Source organism: Electrophorus electricus, chromosome 24 (genome assembly GCF_013358815.1).
Source record: "Electrophorus electricus isolate fEleEle1 chromosome 24, fEleEle1.pri, whole genome shotgun sequence".
Lineage (NCBI taxonomy): Eukaryota > Metazoa > Chordata > Actinopteri > Gymnotiformes > Gymnotidae > Electrophorus > Electrophorus electricus.
The window spans coordinates 5,567,623-5,582,887 of NC_049558.1; the positions used below are offsets into that span (position 1 = coordinate 5,567,623).

Below are 15,265 nucleotides of genomic sequence, written 5' to 3' on the forward strand. Positions count from 1 at the left end.
CAACACTGACACATGCAGGTATTTTTGTTGAGTATTTAATACTGACTAGTCACTGGAGTGCCCTAAGAAGAGACCCACGGGAGGCCTTCTCACATCGCCTAGTGTGGTAACAGTTGTGGCTGCGTCTTCACTGTTTGGAACATGTATATCAGTGGAACTCAGATTTATAGACCAAAGCAGTGGAAATCCAAAAAAATCTTGAGTTCATTCCAATCACTATGGGAAATACACTTGTGTTAAAAGTTTCAGGTGTGAATGCATCATGAAATTAACTGATGGTGACTGATTAGATGTGTGTCACCAGTACCAGTTGTCATCAGACTGTGGGTGGAGATGAAGGATATCCCAAAATGTTTTTATTTTTTTAATTCTGGAGTTTTATATCGAAGAAAAATGGTCAAATGTAATATTTCATTATTTATTATGATATTTATACTATGCTAAAGGTCAATTGACCCTAACCCTTTCAAAAATACAGTTGCTTCAGGAAGCAGTCCTCAAAAACCCTAAGAAAACGTCGGGTGTGATGTACCAGATAGTAGGTGGTTATTAAACAGCCTCTAACCTAAACCTCGCAGCTCTTTTGAGATGTCATTTCGTAGTATAAAATCAAAAGCCAATCATTCCTAATGTTTTTATTTCAAAATTATTGTTTTAGACGGTCTGATCAGGAAAATGGGTCTCTGGCTTGGGGTCCCCAGGCCTTTTAAAACCCACTGTGTTAATGTATGCATGCCCTAATTCTACCACTAAATAAATGTCTGCAGTGATCACAAATAAGCATTACATTAAGTGCTTTTTTCCATTGTGTTGTGTAAACCAAATATCAGAAGTAGCTTGACACATGTTACATCACTCTGTGAAGTCCTTTTGAACACTTTTGGGCTTGTTCCTTACTCTGTGATCTGAAAACACAAGGAAACAATTGTGATGTTATGAAAACTAATAAGTTATCTGCTTGTATTTTTTTTCTCCTTGAGAATCTAGTCTTGGTTCTCTCTGCCGTATGCTCCAGCACGTGGTGTTCTGTTCTGTTTGTGTTTGCGTTACCTTGAAGACGTGTGTCTCTCGAGTGCGCACTCTCAGCTTGTTGACCTGGGTCTCGGCCATGTCAGCTCTCTCCTCGGCGTCGTCCAGCTCATGCTGGATCTTCCTGAAGCGGGCCATGTTGGAGTTGGCATGTTCCTCCTGCCCCACACGTGCACAGACAATCTCACCTCGGTCACAATGCATTGCAAGAACACAGTGACATGACATGAGTGTGTGATTCCTACAGATCCCTTTCTGTGTTGCTTGTGATATAAAAGGTTAATATCTTCAAGTTGTTCATACAAGTTGTGGCCTACATATGGCGCCTGGAAAGATGCAATACTTGAGGCACATGCGTGAGAGAAAGTGCTTTGTGACAACAGATACGTACGGACTCTTCCACTTGTCTCTTGTAGCTCTTCACTTTAGTCTGAAGCTTACTGATCAGGTCCTGCATCCTCAGCAGAGTTTTTCTGTCCTCTTCCGTCTGCAGAGTGCAGAAACTCAGAGAGGCTGGATGCAACACAGTGACATGTTCACTGTACTCTGCGGGTGCTTGTGGGTGGTACCTGGTATGTAAGCTCTTTGATCCTCCTCTCATGTTTACGTATTCCTTTCTGGAATTCTCCACTCTTCTTCTGCTCACAGTCCAGCTGTCCTTCCAGCACCCTGACCTGGGAATTGGCATATTATTGACATATTGGAGAGTTTATATATATATTTATATAAACTTCACAGTTTTATATAATGAATTAAATGCGGTCTCTCAAACATTGTGACGCTCACCCAGGTTTCCAGTTTTTGGATCTGTTTCTTGCCACCCTTCAGGGCAATCTGCTCCGCCTCATCCAGCCGCATCTGCAGGTCTTTGATGGTCTGCTCCATGTTCCTCTTCATCCTCTCCAGATGGGAGCTAGTGTCCTGCTCTTTCTTCAGCTCCTCTGCCATCATGGCTGCCTGCAGTGGGGGTTTGGAAGCTCTATACATGGACAGCGTACATAACAGCTGCGCAAAGTTTATTTTGAATCAGTGTTGGTGTGAACATTGTACAAGGCTGCTGGGCCTAGGAGTGGATTAGTGAGATGGTGAACGTGTTCCTGCAGGAGCTCACATCGGTCATGGCCTTCTTGGCCTTCTCCTCAGCACTGCGGCACTCCTGCATAGCCTCGTCCACCTCGCCGGCCAGCATGGAGAGATCGCTTTCCAGCTTCTTCTTCTGGTTCAGCGCCCCCATGTTCTACAAGCACCACCAAACATACAAATGGCCATCTGCTCTGTCGCTTGTATGTGCTTGAGTGTGCTCAACATACAGTGTTTCTGCTAGGTGGGCTTCTTACCTGCGCATGTAATAGGTTCACTCTCTCGGTTGACTCCAGCAGCTCATGCTCGGCGACTTTGCGCAGTCGCTCAGTTTGTTCGACGGCTAAGCGGAGCTCCTCCATCTCTGTGGCCAGTAAGGTGTTCCTGTGCTCTGTCATTGCCACCTGCTCCTTCAGGTCCTCACACTGGTGCAGAGACTCACTGAGTTCCAGTTGCACATCCTAAGGGCCACACACAAATAGAATCACACCACTTACCTGGGATTATGAGCTCTGATGGACTTTGATTACGCTAAACGTGTCGTGTGCGTCGTCTTGCTACTTTGAAAGATGTGTAGACCTTTCCATTAATAAGTCACCAAATCAGAACTGAAGCCATTCCTATTTCCAGGTCACTCTTTACTGCAAATAACTCTTCACACCTTTAACTGAACCTGCAGGTGGCGAACTAATTTCTGGGATTCAGCAGCCTGTTTGTTGGCATGATTCAGTTGAATCTCCATCTCATTTAGGTCTCCCTCCATCTTCTTCTTCACCCTGATGGCCTCGTTTCTGGCTCGGACCTCTGTATCTAAAGATGTCTGCATGGATTCTAGAATCCGCTGGTGGTTCCGCCTGCATGGGTTCAAGAGTGGAAAAAACAGACATTTGTATAACACAGGTATTTATATAAAACGGTATTTCTGGCTATGTAGGATTGATATTTTCACTGATTAAATTTATGCAAGCAATTCTGTCTTTCATTTTGTTTCTAACAAGAGCCTTCCTTACCGGAGATTTTCTATCTCTTCATCCCGCTCCGCTACCTTCCGGTCAACCTCAGCTTTGACTTGGCTGAGCTCCATCTGGACGTGCAGGGTTTTCGTCTCCTCATGCTCCAGCGTGCCCTAAAGCCAGTTCCAAAGGGCAAGGACCATCGTCACCACATCAGTGTGACAGATACATCCTCATGAATAGATATTAGTGGAATTGCTGAGCATCAGTGTTGGTATGATGTGGTGTGTACCTCTACTTCCTCCAGAGCTGCCTGGATATTACTCTTCTCTTGGTCCAGGTTCTTTTTCGTTAGCTCTAGCTCATGGATGGTCTTACCTTCTTGACTAATCTGCTCAGTCAGGTCAGTGATTTCCTCTTAAAAAAAAAAGGGTTTGCTTGTTTATTAAGTGCTTGATTTGAATGACTCATGGGTCACTCCCTAAAGTGTGTGTAGTAATTACACTCATCAAAAAGACACTCATTTTGTACCCTGCAGGTTCTTGTTCTCCCGGCTGACAGTCTCCAGGTGGTCAATGGCCTCCTCGTAGGAATTCTTCAGCTTGAAGAGCTCGGTGCTCAGACTGCGGGACTCTCTCTGAGAGCTCTCCAGCTCCGCCTGTGTATCTTCCAACTTCTGCCTCCACTCTGACAACACCTGGAAAAGTTCATGTCAGAAAAAGAAAACAAATATAAATAAGGTTTTTCCATTCTCATTAAGGAACAGCAATGTCAAGGGAACAATATAATGAAGAGCCAATGGTCTTCGTAAATCTAAAGAGCTTTAATGCTGATTACTGATAGGATTGAACCTTGTCAAAATTGCGCTGCTTTTTGTCCAGTGCGGCTGCAGCAGCGTTGGAGCGTTCTAGGTCGATCATCAAGTCCTCGATCTCAGTCTGCAGCCGCTGCTTGGTCTTCTCCAGTGAGGCACACTTGGCATTTGAGGCCTCTATGGCCTCCTCTGAATTTTGCAGCCGGGCCACCAGCTTCTTCCTGTGTGGAGAACATACGAGGAGAAGTGGATCAGTAATGTAGCCTTGGAAAAAAGTTTGGAATGCTCAGTCACCCTGCCTCAAAAATGATTACACTGAAAAAAAAAAAAGATGGAATCAGCATATATTTTATAAATACGCTTCGGCTGTTGTTATGGAATTACTAGGCCTTTAATCAGAATTCCTCAGGACAGAGAAAGTTCCAGGATTACATAAGAATTTCTAAGGACATAATGGTATGACTATCCTTGGACACTCACTTGGTCTCCTCCAGTTCCTCTGTTCTTTGGATGGCATCAGTCTCGTACTTGGTCCTCCACTGAGCAAGCTCAGTGTTGGCTTTGGATAATGCCCGCTGCAGTTCATCTTTGGCTTCCTGCTCCTCTTCAAACTGCTCTCTCAGCAGGTCACAGTCATGCCTGGATGACTGCAGCGCGTGAGCCAGAGCGTTCTTCGCCTGATGTCACACACGCAACAAAAGGCGTGATGGTTATGTTTATGCTTTTGAGCTTCCGAACAAAGCACAGGGTTGCCTGTGGCTATCTCACCCTGCACTCCTCCTCCAGATGTTTCTTCAGGTCCTCCCCATTCTGGGTGAGGGATGACTTGTAACGCTGAAGCTGCATGACCAGGACCTCCCGCTCCTCCAGTCTACGGCTGATCTCAGCTGGACAAGGGACGGCGAGGCAGTCAAAAACGCCGGGAAGTTTTGGACGGTTGGAGCTACATCAAGAACGAAATGTTTACTTACTGCTCTCCGTCTGGGCCCGGGCATTTTGAGAAGTGACATCCATCAGCTGCCGCTGAAGTTCCTCCACTTTGGCCTTGGACTCGTTCAGCTGGTCCTCGTACACCCTGCACATCTTCTCCGTTGCGGCCTGCGTTCAGAGTTTCAAGGTCAGAGTTTGTTTAATTAAGTTTGACCATAAGCCTTACTACCTGTAGCACCTATGTACTACTCTGTACTGCTGGCCAGGAGAGTTGCACTGGCTCACCTTGGCCCTGGAGAGATGCTCTAGGTTCGAAGCCAGATCCTCTGCCTCCATCCTGGCCTCCGCCTTCTCCTTCTCTAGTTTCTGTTTGACCCTCTGCAGGCTGTCTAGCTGCTCACCCAGCTCGGTCACGCTGTCCGCGTGCTTCTTCCTCAGCATGGCCGCCGTGGCCTCGTGGTGGAGAGAGGCTTCTTCCAAGTCCCTGCGTAGCTTCAGGAAGTCCGTCTCCCGCTTCTTGTTTAACTCGATCTGGGCTGCGGTGGTTCCCCCGGCCTCCTCCAGCCGCTCGCTCAGCTCCTCCAGCTCCCGGCACACGTCCGTGCGCTGCTTCTCGGCCTTAGCTCGAGCCGCCCTCTCGACCTCCAGCTCTTCCTCCAGCTCCTCTGTACGAGTCTGACAGCACGTCATCTCGTCAGGCACCCTGCTCATTTACGCACTACTTGGAAAATCATTGGATAAAAAATTCTTTATTCTACTCACCTGCAATTCCTTTGTTTTCTTTTGAAGCTGAAGCACCAGGGCTTGTTCGTCTTCTATCTTGGAGGTGATTTGACTTATTTCCAAGTCTTTCCTAAAAAGAGGAAATGAACACAAGGGAACCACAGACAATGTGTATAAAATAATAGATAATAATAAGATAATGTCCCTTGAAGGTAGGAATGCCATATTTCTCACTTCTTTAGTCTATCTTCTAGCTGCTGTTTGTCATTCTCAAGGTCCATGGCTGACTCATTAGAAAGCTTTATGTCTCCTTCCAGCTTGCGTTTGACTCGTTCAAGATCCATGCGCACCTTCTTCTCATGCTCCAAAGAACCCTCCAGCTGTGGAGGATTGTTTAATAGATCAGCACTGATAAACAATGGATGCATAATACATTTCTAACTGTATCACCTTGATCCTCCCAGACTGAAGCTGTATACTGCAGATACAGTGCATATTATGCCATTAGCTCTGCTTCAGTGTATTACAGTCAGGGTTGTTCCTTGTTGGATTTACTCCACACTTACATCATCAACCTGCTGCTCCAGTTTGATTTTGGCCTTGGTCAGCATGTTGACCTTGTCTTCTTCCGCCTGCAGGTCCTCTAGGGCCTGCTGATGGGCATCCTGAAAGGCCTTCTTCTCTTTAGTCAGCTTGAGGATTGTCTCATCCAGAACTGCCATCTCCTCCATAAGGTTCTTCACCTAGAGACCAGAGACACACTGTCGTGAGAACTTTCTAAGCAGGGATAACAGCATGCAGTGGACGTGGCGGGAAGAGAAGTTAAAAACAAAAACGGAGTTGCATCTTAAGACCCTTTTCATTCTTTAGTCTTTGATGCGACTCTTTCGGGCTCTCCTTCTCTCACCTTGTTCTCTGTGGCGTGTTTCTCCTTCTCCACCTTGGCTAAGGTCATCTCCAGGTCATCCAGATCCTTCTTCATCTCCACACACACATCCTCTAGTTTGCGTTTCTTAGTGAGCAAGCTGGCATTAATCTCCTCTTCATCTTCCAATCTTTCTATGAGCTCCTTCAACTTTGCCTCCATCTGGATCTTAGCTTTGATGAGCATGTTGCATCTGTCTTCTGCGTCGGTCAGATTATCTTGCTCCTGTAGGTCAAATGTGAACAAGCCATCTTTGCTATCATTACATATTTTACATTAAATGTACTAGGGCATATTAGGTAGGGAGTTGCTTTTGTTTGCAGTACTTTACTGCAGAAAACCCCGGTAAATAACTAGCCTCTTCATTCTTTTAAAAATATTTTGCTACTTCCACTATCACATTTCTCTTTGTTTTGGATTATTTCACGGTTGGTTCGTTAAATATATATTCTATATTCTATATGCTTTAAATTTTGAGTTTGTACCTTTAAAAGCTACATGAATGTATTCAGGTGCTTACAGCTTGAAGTTGCAGGACGAGGTCATTTTTCTCCTGCACCAGTGAGACATGCTTTTCTTCCAGTTCCTTCCGCTTGGCCTCAGATCTCTCCAGCGCCTCCTTCATCTTCTGGAACTCCTCCTTTAGTGCGGCGAACTCCTTCTCCCTGGACGCGCTCCTCAGAAGGGGCTTGAGCTTGAAGAAGAGGCACATCCACGGCCAGTTCTTCACCGCATAAAACGACCGGATGTTCCACTGGATCACCATTACGGCCTCCCTGTGAAGGGATAGGAGGAGAAAAAGGTTGAAGTGGTTAACATTGCCTCCAAGCAACAGAGGCACAAAATCATTCGCATATATTAAACTGCCCTCAAAAGGGTTCATTCATGATAAGGCCCACTTTTGATGCTGGAGTATGGATTACATCTTTATTTCAAAGAAATATAATGTGTTATTGTGTGAAAGACCTCACATAACTATCTCGTACTCTGTTTAAATTACTATCATTAATGAACATCACGGATTTTACTCATAATGGGGGATACAGATGGTTCTAAGAGCAATGCTGTGCATTTTGTTAAATTCAGTTTTTAAAAAAACCCCAATATATTATGGTAGAATTTTTTTCCCTTTAGTCTCAGGTACAAATATGATGGGGGGAAAAACCTCCGTTTTGATGGCATAACTCAAACTCCCTGCCCTCGTTGTTCCAAATTAGCTTTGTGAGGGCATCACCAAATAGGGCCAGGCCGACACACGCCATTGTGTCTAGTGGTCTATATCAGTGCATGATATAGTCCACGGTGACACTGAACATGCCTGGAAACACAATCAGTTCCGCATCGCTGGCATGACAGCGCAATCGGGAACAGTCAGGGGTTGGACAGAGGTCGCTGATTATCTGCAACCCAACTCAGTGTTGAAACAAGAGGACTTAATCCTCTGTCACCTGGGCTGGCATCTCAGTGATGTGTCTGTTCTTGACTGCAACCATTCCTAACACAGGGGCTGGGTGGGCGGGTAGATGGAGGTTATTTATAGTAGGAAAGGGAGGTGGGTCTCTGAACAACTGTCTTGGGGGACTCTTTGAGGGACTCTTTTGTCCATGCCATTTGGGGTGGAAGGGGTTTAACATGGTTTTTCCACAGGGACCACACATTCAATGCCGCCTCTGAGTGCACGTGCATGTGTCTGTGTGGGGGCACACGACTGCCACACGCCACACCACAGGCTGGACCTACCCTATGCATTCCCCACATAGATCTATAAACTCACGGTCCCACACCCACACATTCAACAGTTTAGCACTGCGGTTAGGAATAGCTCACGAGCAGAACACCATACAGCTTGAAAGATTCCTCACACTACATTTATAAATAATAGCAAAAATCTACCCAGAGTCTGTATGAGTACATTATTTGTATGACACTGAGTTTATACACTTTTATAACCGGCCAGTCGTTTTGACTTCTGGAGTGTGTAAAACATTTTTTGAAGTTCAGTTGAGAAGCCAAACTCCTAAAAAAGGCATTTTGGAAAACTCCCAGTGGATGACAGCAAAGACCCGTGGGGTTGTGGGACGTACCTCTCTTGCATCATCCTCCTCCGCACCGTCCTCATGAGTTTGCCCCTGCTGAAAGCCTGCAGTAGGGTGATGACCTTCGCCAGCCGCTCGTCCCTCATGTCCTCCAGCTGGCCCAGGAGGCCGGCCTTAAAGAACACCTGTGAACGAGAGCTCCCTTAGCGTCGAGAAACCGTGCTCATCACAGGCCGAGAGAGGAGAGAGAGAGAGAGAGAGAGAGAGAGAGAGAGCGGAATAGAGGAGTTTTTCCCACCTTGCTGTGACCAAATTTGTACTGAGTGTGGTCAATGTCCAGCGAGCTGAGCAGCTTCTCTGTAGCTTTCCTGCTGTCCACATATGTGTCTTCTGGAATTGCCAAAGGGTTCAAAATGCGGTAGCTGGAAATAAAACGCACGAAGCGAAGTTTCAATCAGTGTTTCAGTTGGGTACCCGTGACAGACCTATATAGTGACAAACTTCACTATATATGAGAAAATGTGTCCTACTCAGAGGGTTTGTTTTTCATTGATAATATGTAAGGTTTTAAGGATTAACATAACATCATGATGAATCATCATCAGCTCATCCGCTGATGAAAAGTCAGAATATGACCACCGCAGAAAAAGTCCTCACCGCTGTTTAAACTCTGCATACAGGATGCGGTTGGGGAATCCTTTCCTGCAGATCCGAATACCCTCCAGAACCCCATTACAGCGCAGCTGGTGCAGTACCAGGAATGGCTCCATCATGCCTATAGGTGGCAAGAACAATACCGATAGCCATTCACTGAAAGATCTAAGCAGAGAGGGAGACGTGACCGTATCATGCTGAAGCTCCTGTTTGACGAGAACTGCTCAGCGGTAAAACGTCTGCTTTTGAGATTTCAGTACTCTTTGGCACACCTGGAGTCTTGGTCTCATTAGGGATGATGCAGCGGACAAAGTGAGGCTGAGTGCTCCTCAGGTTAGTCATCAGCTTGTTGAGGTTGTCCTGTGAAGATAGAAAGACAGAACTCAATATTCCAGCTGAATGACGGGTGATGAGGCAAAAGCAACACTTTCCAGGCCTGGAGAAGACGTCACACTTCAGTTGTCCTGCCGATCATGACGGGATTCGCTCTTACCTTCTTGGATGGTGCTGGTGAGGGTCGAGTCAGCACAGACTTAAAGTGATGTTCATGGGTGACGTTACCTAAACATCACTGCAAGTCTTAACTGCCTCGCTCTCCAACAAAAGTGCAGGAATAATGGGTCCACACAGCTATAGGAAACACTCCTTTGCACATACACTTTACATAAAGCAATAAACCTGTTTAACATTTACTCTGCGCTTTCGTGATAATATGTTCAATTCTCCCCATACATTTTGGTTCTCCCGGTGCCCACTCTCACCTTATGGACTTGTGACACAGTCTGAAATGAAGACGCTTTCTTCCTCTTCTCCTTGCCTCCAGGTTTTGGCTCCCCTCCTGCCAGGACAGGAAGAAAGTAATATATTTAAAAGGTACTTACAAAGTAAGTTTATTGTTTCAGCAGAGATAATCTTAGGTGAATAGGTCATCATAGGATCTTGGGTTATCTTAGGTGATTTAAGTTCTAATTTTAAAATGTATGAATTAAAATAGGAAATCATATTTGGAGTGGATATACTGTGTGTACCTGTATCTACACTGACAAAGTGCTCAAAGAGGCTTGCCATTAACTTGTTAGACGACTTCTGGAAGATGCCTACAACAGTCTCATTGAGAGGGTCTTTGTTTTTGTCCAGCCATCCACTTATGTTGTATGGCACCTGTAAACAGAATTTTAAAGGGGATATTTAAAATGTAGTTCTTAAGAATTTGTCATATTTGGAGCATTTGGATAGGGAACACTCACCACACCAGCGTAGTGAATCAGCTCGAAGTGGGTGTCGTACTTGCGTTTCTTGTCAGGTTTTGGCTTCTGGAAGTTGGGAGACTTGCCTAGGTGGTTGTCATAGAGTTTAGCTTTGAAGCTGCTGTCTGTGGCTTTTGGGAACATGCATTCCTCCTCCATTATAGACAATATACCCAGCGGCTGTGGCCAACACAATTTGGAATTGTGAATTAATTAACCACTTCGATGCTTAATCTCAAGTATACACTTTCACACGGCCCAGTGTATGCCTATGAAGTAAGCCCACCTTCTCAATGAGGTCGATGCAGGCCTGTAGGTCTAAGCCAAAGTCGATGAAGGTCCACTCAATGCCCTCTGCCTTATATTCTTCCTGCTCTAGGATGAACATGTGGTGGTTGAAAAACTGCTGCAGTTTTTCATTGGTGAAGTTGATGCACAGCTGCTCAAAACTGTTATACTATCAAGACAAGAAAAAGAGAAAGCAACAAGATAAGAATAATATTTATACACATAGTAATACAGTTCTTTCACTAATGGCCAGCTCACATTTACAGTATTTGGCAGATGGTCTTATGGTCACTATGACAGTATATGTGCTCCCTGATGTTGCTAGCACCTTTCTTTGTTTTATAGGAGCTGCAGAATGTGGTGGTGAGTTGTTTTCAACTATGCAAATAATATTTCTAAACAGTAAAGTCTGACCGGCTCACCTCAAAGATCTCAAAGCCTGCTATGTCCAGAACCCCTATGAAAAACTGGCGAGGGATGGATGTGTACAGTGTCTTATTGATCCTGCTGACAAGCCACTTAAACATGCGGTCGTACGTAGCTTTGGCCAGAGCGCCAACAGCATAGGTCACCTGTGAAGCCATGAAAAGCAGGCGTTCAATGAAAACTTGTTCCAAGGTCCAGGCCCAGGTCTGTACCCTCCTCCGCACTATCTTTGTGGTCCTTTAGTGAATGCACTAAAACTCACCTGTTCTACGGTCTGGCCTCTCACAATGTACTCATTTCCCACCCTCACCCTGGGGTGAAGCAAGCCCTTTATGAGTTCAGCTGAGTTGATCCCCATCAGGAAGGAGGCTTTGTCTGCACCTGAGCAAGACACATCACAGTTTAGGACACAGCTGTGTGAACATGCGTGTGTCTATAAATTGCTGGTCGTACTTTCTGTGCCGTCAGCCTCTGCCTGCTCCTCTCTCTGTTTCACTTTGAACTTCATGTTTCCAAAGTGCATAATGGCACCCACAATCTTATAACAGCCATATTTCTCCTCAGGAGTGAAGCCAAGAGTGTCCATGGCATGCTAAATTGAAAGGGAAAACAGAGATGTTAAATAAAGACTCTCACAAAAGATATATATATATATATATAAATTGTATGTGTGTGTGTGTGTGTACTTTGGGGAAGCATTTTTCTGTTTACATCTGTTGCAAGTAGTTCTCCTCCATCATCCACATTATCTACGGTAGTCACACCCTGAGAGCAGAAGTGGTAATCAAAGGGATTGGATGACACCAGCAGCATGTCTGGATTTGAGCAAGGAGAGAAGGCAGATGTAACCCAGACGTACAAAAACGTACAAACAACCAAACGTTTCTACATTAAAGTTAATCAACTCCGTCATGTTATTGATGGCCTGATACCTTGAAGCTCTGGTTTTCTGTGAGATAAGATTTGGTAATAGATGTGGTAGCTCCTCTCCCCTGGTTGCTGAAAAATCACTCTAGATTTTTCAAGAAGGTCTAGAGATAAAATACAAAATATCCATAAGAGGTCATGAGAACGAATTAAAATTGGGGGAAAAATTGCCCATGATTACGGAAAAAAAGTGCACACTATAACATTGTATAGTTATATCTGACAAATGTCTTACAAATGTCAATGTCAGCTGATGCCAGCTTTCCTGTGGGACCGAAATGTATTCTAATGAACTTGCCCTGTGGAGAGATATAAAGAAAAGTGAAGATGAAAATCTACAATAAAGGTCTGTGTTAGACATCACACGTCTTATTTAATGTAGACTCACAAATCGAGAAGAATTGTCATTCCTTAGAGTCTTTGCATTGCCAAATGCCTCCATAGCTGGGTTGGCTTCTATCACTTGGTCCTCAAGTGTGCCCTGTGTGTGTTTTAAGGAGAACAAGGATAAGTGTGTGAATATAAGATCAGAGCTCAGTTTGGGTGAAAAAACAACAACCAAAAAGGAATCCTGACAGAAGACGCCACACGAATTGATAACAATTGATGGACATGGAATATTATTCAATGTGGTGGAAGGGAATGGACAAAAAACAGGACTTGGTCTCAAAAAAGAGAAGAAAAATTATTGTTATTAAAACTAAAGACACTTCTGCATATGGAAACAGGAAAGAGGAAATGGTGGTATAAAAAAGGGGTTGACAAAAACATTCAGGAAAATCTGGGCTGCAAAACACTTAGCTCACGTTCTAGCTGTTAAAATGTTTCTGTGGCTTGCTGTACCAAAAGGGAACATAGAAACACTCAGGACTTATTTAAAAAAAACAAAACAAAACATAAAATGGAACAAAAATAAGATCTGGGAAGTAAAAATGAGGGAAAGGATGAGGTATTAAAAACACAGAGGGGAAGCTTTCTGCTCTTACTCCTTTTTTGCCCGCTGCGTCTCCGATAGCAGCTACAATGGCAAAATACTGAATTACTCGTTTCGTGTTGACAGTTTTGCCAGCACCGGACTCTCCGCTAGGAGTGGATAAAATGGATCAGAAATATGCAAATGCCAAAAAACAAAGAATAAGATGGGATAGTGGTGAAAAAATCCAAAAGGAAACCAGCAACCCCACAGTTTTTATAAGCCTTCGTGATTAGATAATGATTAGATAGTGACATTTGGAATCCCTAATAGATGTGCAAACTGAGCTAGAAGAGTGTGTGCATCTAATAGACGGCTACTTACGTGATAAGCATGGACTGATTTTCACGATCTGCAGGAAATGCATAAGGAACCCCGAATCAGCATTTTTTCACACTTGGATTAGAGTTCAATGGAAAGAGGAGGAATTCTAAGAGTGGGCAGATGGACGTAGGCTCACTTTTTAGCATGTCGTTGTAAGCGTTGTCGGCTATGGAGTAGATGTGAGGTGGCGTTTCCGACCGGCGCTTGCCCTTATATGCTGCCACCACCCCAGCAGTGTAGACTGGGAGCCACTTATAAGGATTCACTGTTACACAAAACAGCCCCGAGTAGGTCTGCAGTGAGAACATAAAGAGAAGGAAAAGGGAGAGAACATGGCTCAGACCAAAAGACCAAGAAAGAGAAAAACAAACGATGGGATATGAAAAATCCAGCGGGTCCAGAGTGCATTAGGCTGTTAGATGGCGTTCGTTCCCGTACTATATGTTTCGCAGTACAGTTTGGAACCGTGTTCTAAGCGTCTGTGAGTTATACTCACATAGATCATCCAGAAACTATAGCGGCGACTGAGGTTGAAGAGAACAGAGGCCTCATTGAGGTGAGTCAGCATTGCCATGTCCTCTATCAAGTCAAACTTCGGAGGGTTCATCAACTGGATGTCGTCCTCTCTAACTGTTAATATCTGACCAGAGTGAATCACAGCAACAGGTTTGGAGCTCTTCTAAAGGCTTATTGCTGTTATATGGGTTCCATCATTGTAACCCGTTGTTTCAAAATCTGCTCCAGCAAATTTGTTAGTGCATTTCATAATACTTTGCATTTATTAAAGCACTCTCTGTGAGACACATTTATTAGACACATTTTAATTCTATCGGACTGTGTGTTCATTCCTACCGATACATTATTTACTAACCCTTTCATCTCTGGTTTCCACAATAGCTTTGTCCCCATCTGATTCTTTGACCTCCACATCAATATAAGCTTCTCTCTCATCTGGGATCCAGACCCGTTTCTTTCCTGCATATGGATGTGTAATAAGTACCAGCCCTCGTATCGTCTAGTATTTTGATCTTAATTTTCATGAAACTTTGTCTGGAAAAACAATCCAAATGAATAACAAACTCAGTTGTGGTAGCCTAATACCGCATAAGTACCATCAAAAGCGTGAGCCTGCGCAGCCAGTTGTTCCAGGTTGGTTTTCCGGAGGAACGGGGCCGCCTCTCCGAACTCCCCCAGCTGCGTAAAGCGGGACATGCTGAACACTCCGGGCCCCGCGCTAACTCTCGCGCACCTGGAAGTAAGTATTCAGTGAAACGCCCGAATGTTCAACTCCAAATTTTGAGAAAACAGCAAATACAAAAAACAAACAAACAAAAACAAACAAACCAAAAACCAAAACCCCAAATCAAAGCAGGTAACCTCAAATACAAATATTATATGCCTTTAGATGACAAGTTCTTGATTTCGTGCAATAGGTTAAAACAGAATTGCTCAAGTGAATTACACACAAGACCGACAATAATTGCGCAGTGTAAGGTGCATGCACATGAGCACTAACCTCTGAAAGCTCTTTGGGAGTTGGCTTGGTTGGCCCAAGGCACAGGGTCCGATCTGCTTTTATTGTCTCCCTCAAGGTCAGAGTTGGGGAGGCATGTCAGACATCCCCGCGTGTCCCTGTGTGTTCACGCGCTCATTGGTTGTAGTCGTGCGCTGTCACACAAAAGGCAAACGGCATTTTTATCTTAGCACTACTGTAAGCAGGCTATTTTTAATGCGATGATTTATATACTGAAATCACAAGGTTAAACTTGTTAACGTATTCTGCTATATGTCAGGAATGTAGTTGTGTAGTTGTCTTATGGTTAAACTGTTAAGTTCATCCTCACATCACAGCTAGGACTTTCCGAAAAGTCGATACAGAAATGTAACGTGTTTGTTTATATAAATTAAGACAATACTGCAATGTGCCACATATCAT

At 44.4% G+C, this 15,265-nt stretch overlaps 1 protein-coding gene across 3 annotated transcripts; it reads right to left on the reverse strand.

Moving 5' to 3' along the window:
• Positions 1–341: 341 nt before the first annotated feature.
• Positions 342–14,931, reverse strand: myh7bb (myosin, heavy chain 7B, cardiac muscle, beta b). 3 transcript variants are annotated; one of them, XM_035522325.1, is made up of 43 exons: positions 14,846–14,931; positions 14,442–14,578; positions 14,201–14,304; positions 13,826–13,969; positions 13,466–13,622; positions 13,330–13,357; positions 13,019–13,115; positions 12,421–12,513; positions 12,268–12,331; positions 12,038–12,136; positions 11,817–11,920; positions 11,559–11,697; positions 11,368–11,486; positions 11,102–11,251; positions 10,678–10,848; positions 10,392–10,571; positions 10,173–10,305; positions 9,906–9,982; positions 9,417–9,504; positions 9,148–9,265; positions 8,789–8,912; positions 8,539–8,675; positions 6,975–7,230; positions 6,437–6,679; positions 6,096–6,272; positions 5,764–5,909; positions 5,569–5,659; positions 5,092–5,481; positions 4,848–4,974; positions 4,645–4,763; positions 4,357–4,553; positions 3,914–4,097; positions 3,594–3,759; positions 3,355–3,479; positions 3,120–3,235; positions 2,771–2,963; positions 2,367–2,570; positions 2,141–2,266; positions 1,816–1,986; positions 1,599–1,703; positions 1,421–1,516; positions 1,051–1,188; positions 342–905 (listed from the first exon to the last, which is right to left on the reverse strand). In XM_035522325.1, the coding sequence occupies exons 2-43, from the start codon at positions 14,539–14,541 to the stop codon at positions 894–896; spliced, it is 5,808 nt and encodes a 1,935-aa protein (XP_035378218.1). In that variant the 5' UTR covers positions 14,542–14,578; positions 14,846–14,931; the 3' UTR covers positions 342–893. The 3 variants fall into 3 exon arrangements, with proteins under 3 accessions (XP_035378218.1, XP_035378219.1, XP_035378220.1); XM_035522326.1 differs by lacking the exons at positions 13,019–13,115; positions 13,826–13,969; positions 14,201–14,304; positions 14,442–14,578; positions 14,846–14,931 and having other exon boundaries at positions 13,466–13,526; XM_035522327.1 differs by lacking the exons at positions 12,038–12,136; positions 12,268–12,331; positions 12,421–12,513; ... (5 more) ...; positions 14,442–14,578; positions 14,846–14,931 and having other exon boundaries at positions 11,792–11,883.
• Positions 14,932–15,265: the final 334 nt, after the last annotated feature.

Excerpts from the sequence above, each read along its gene's own strand:
- myh7bb (XM_035522325.1), bottom strand. The coding sequence starts at position 14,541 with ATGTCCCGCTTTACGCAGCTGGGGGAGTTCGGAGAGGCGGCCCCGTTC. Across the intron at positions 8,913-9,147 it reads TATGCAGAGTTTAAACAGCG|CTACCGCATTTTGAACCCTT; the intron begins GTGAGGACTTTT and ends TTTTATTTCCAG. Across the intron at positions 3,236-3,354 it reads CAGCTCTGGAGGAAGTAGAG|GGCACGCTGGAGCATGAGGA; the intron begins GTACACACCACA and ends AACTGGCTTTAG.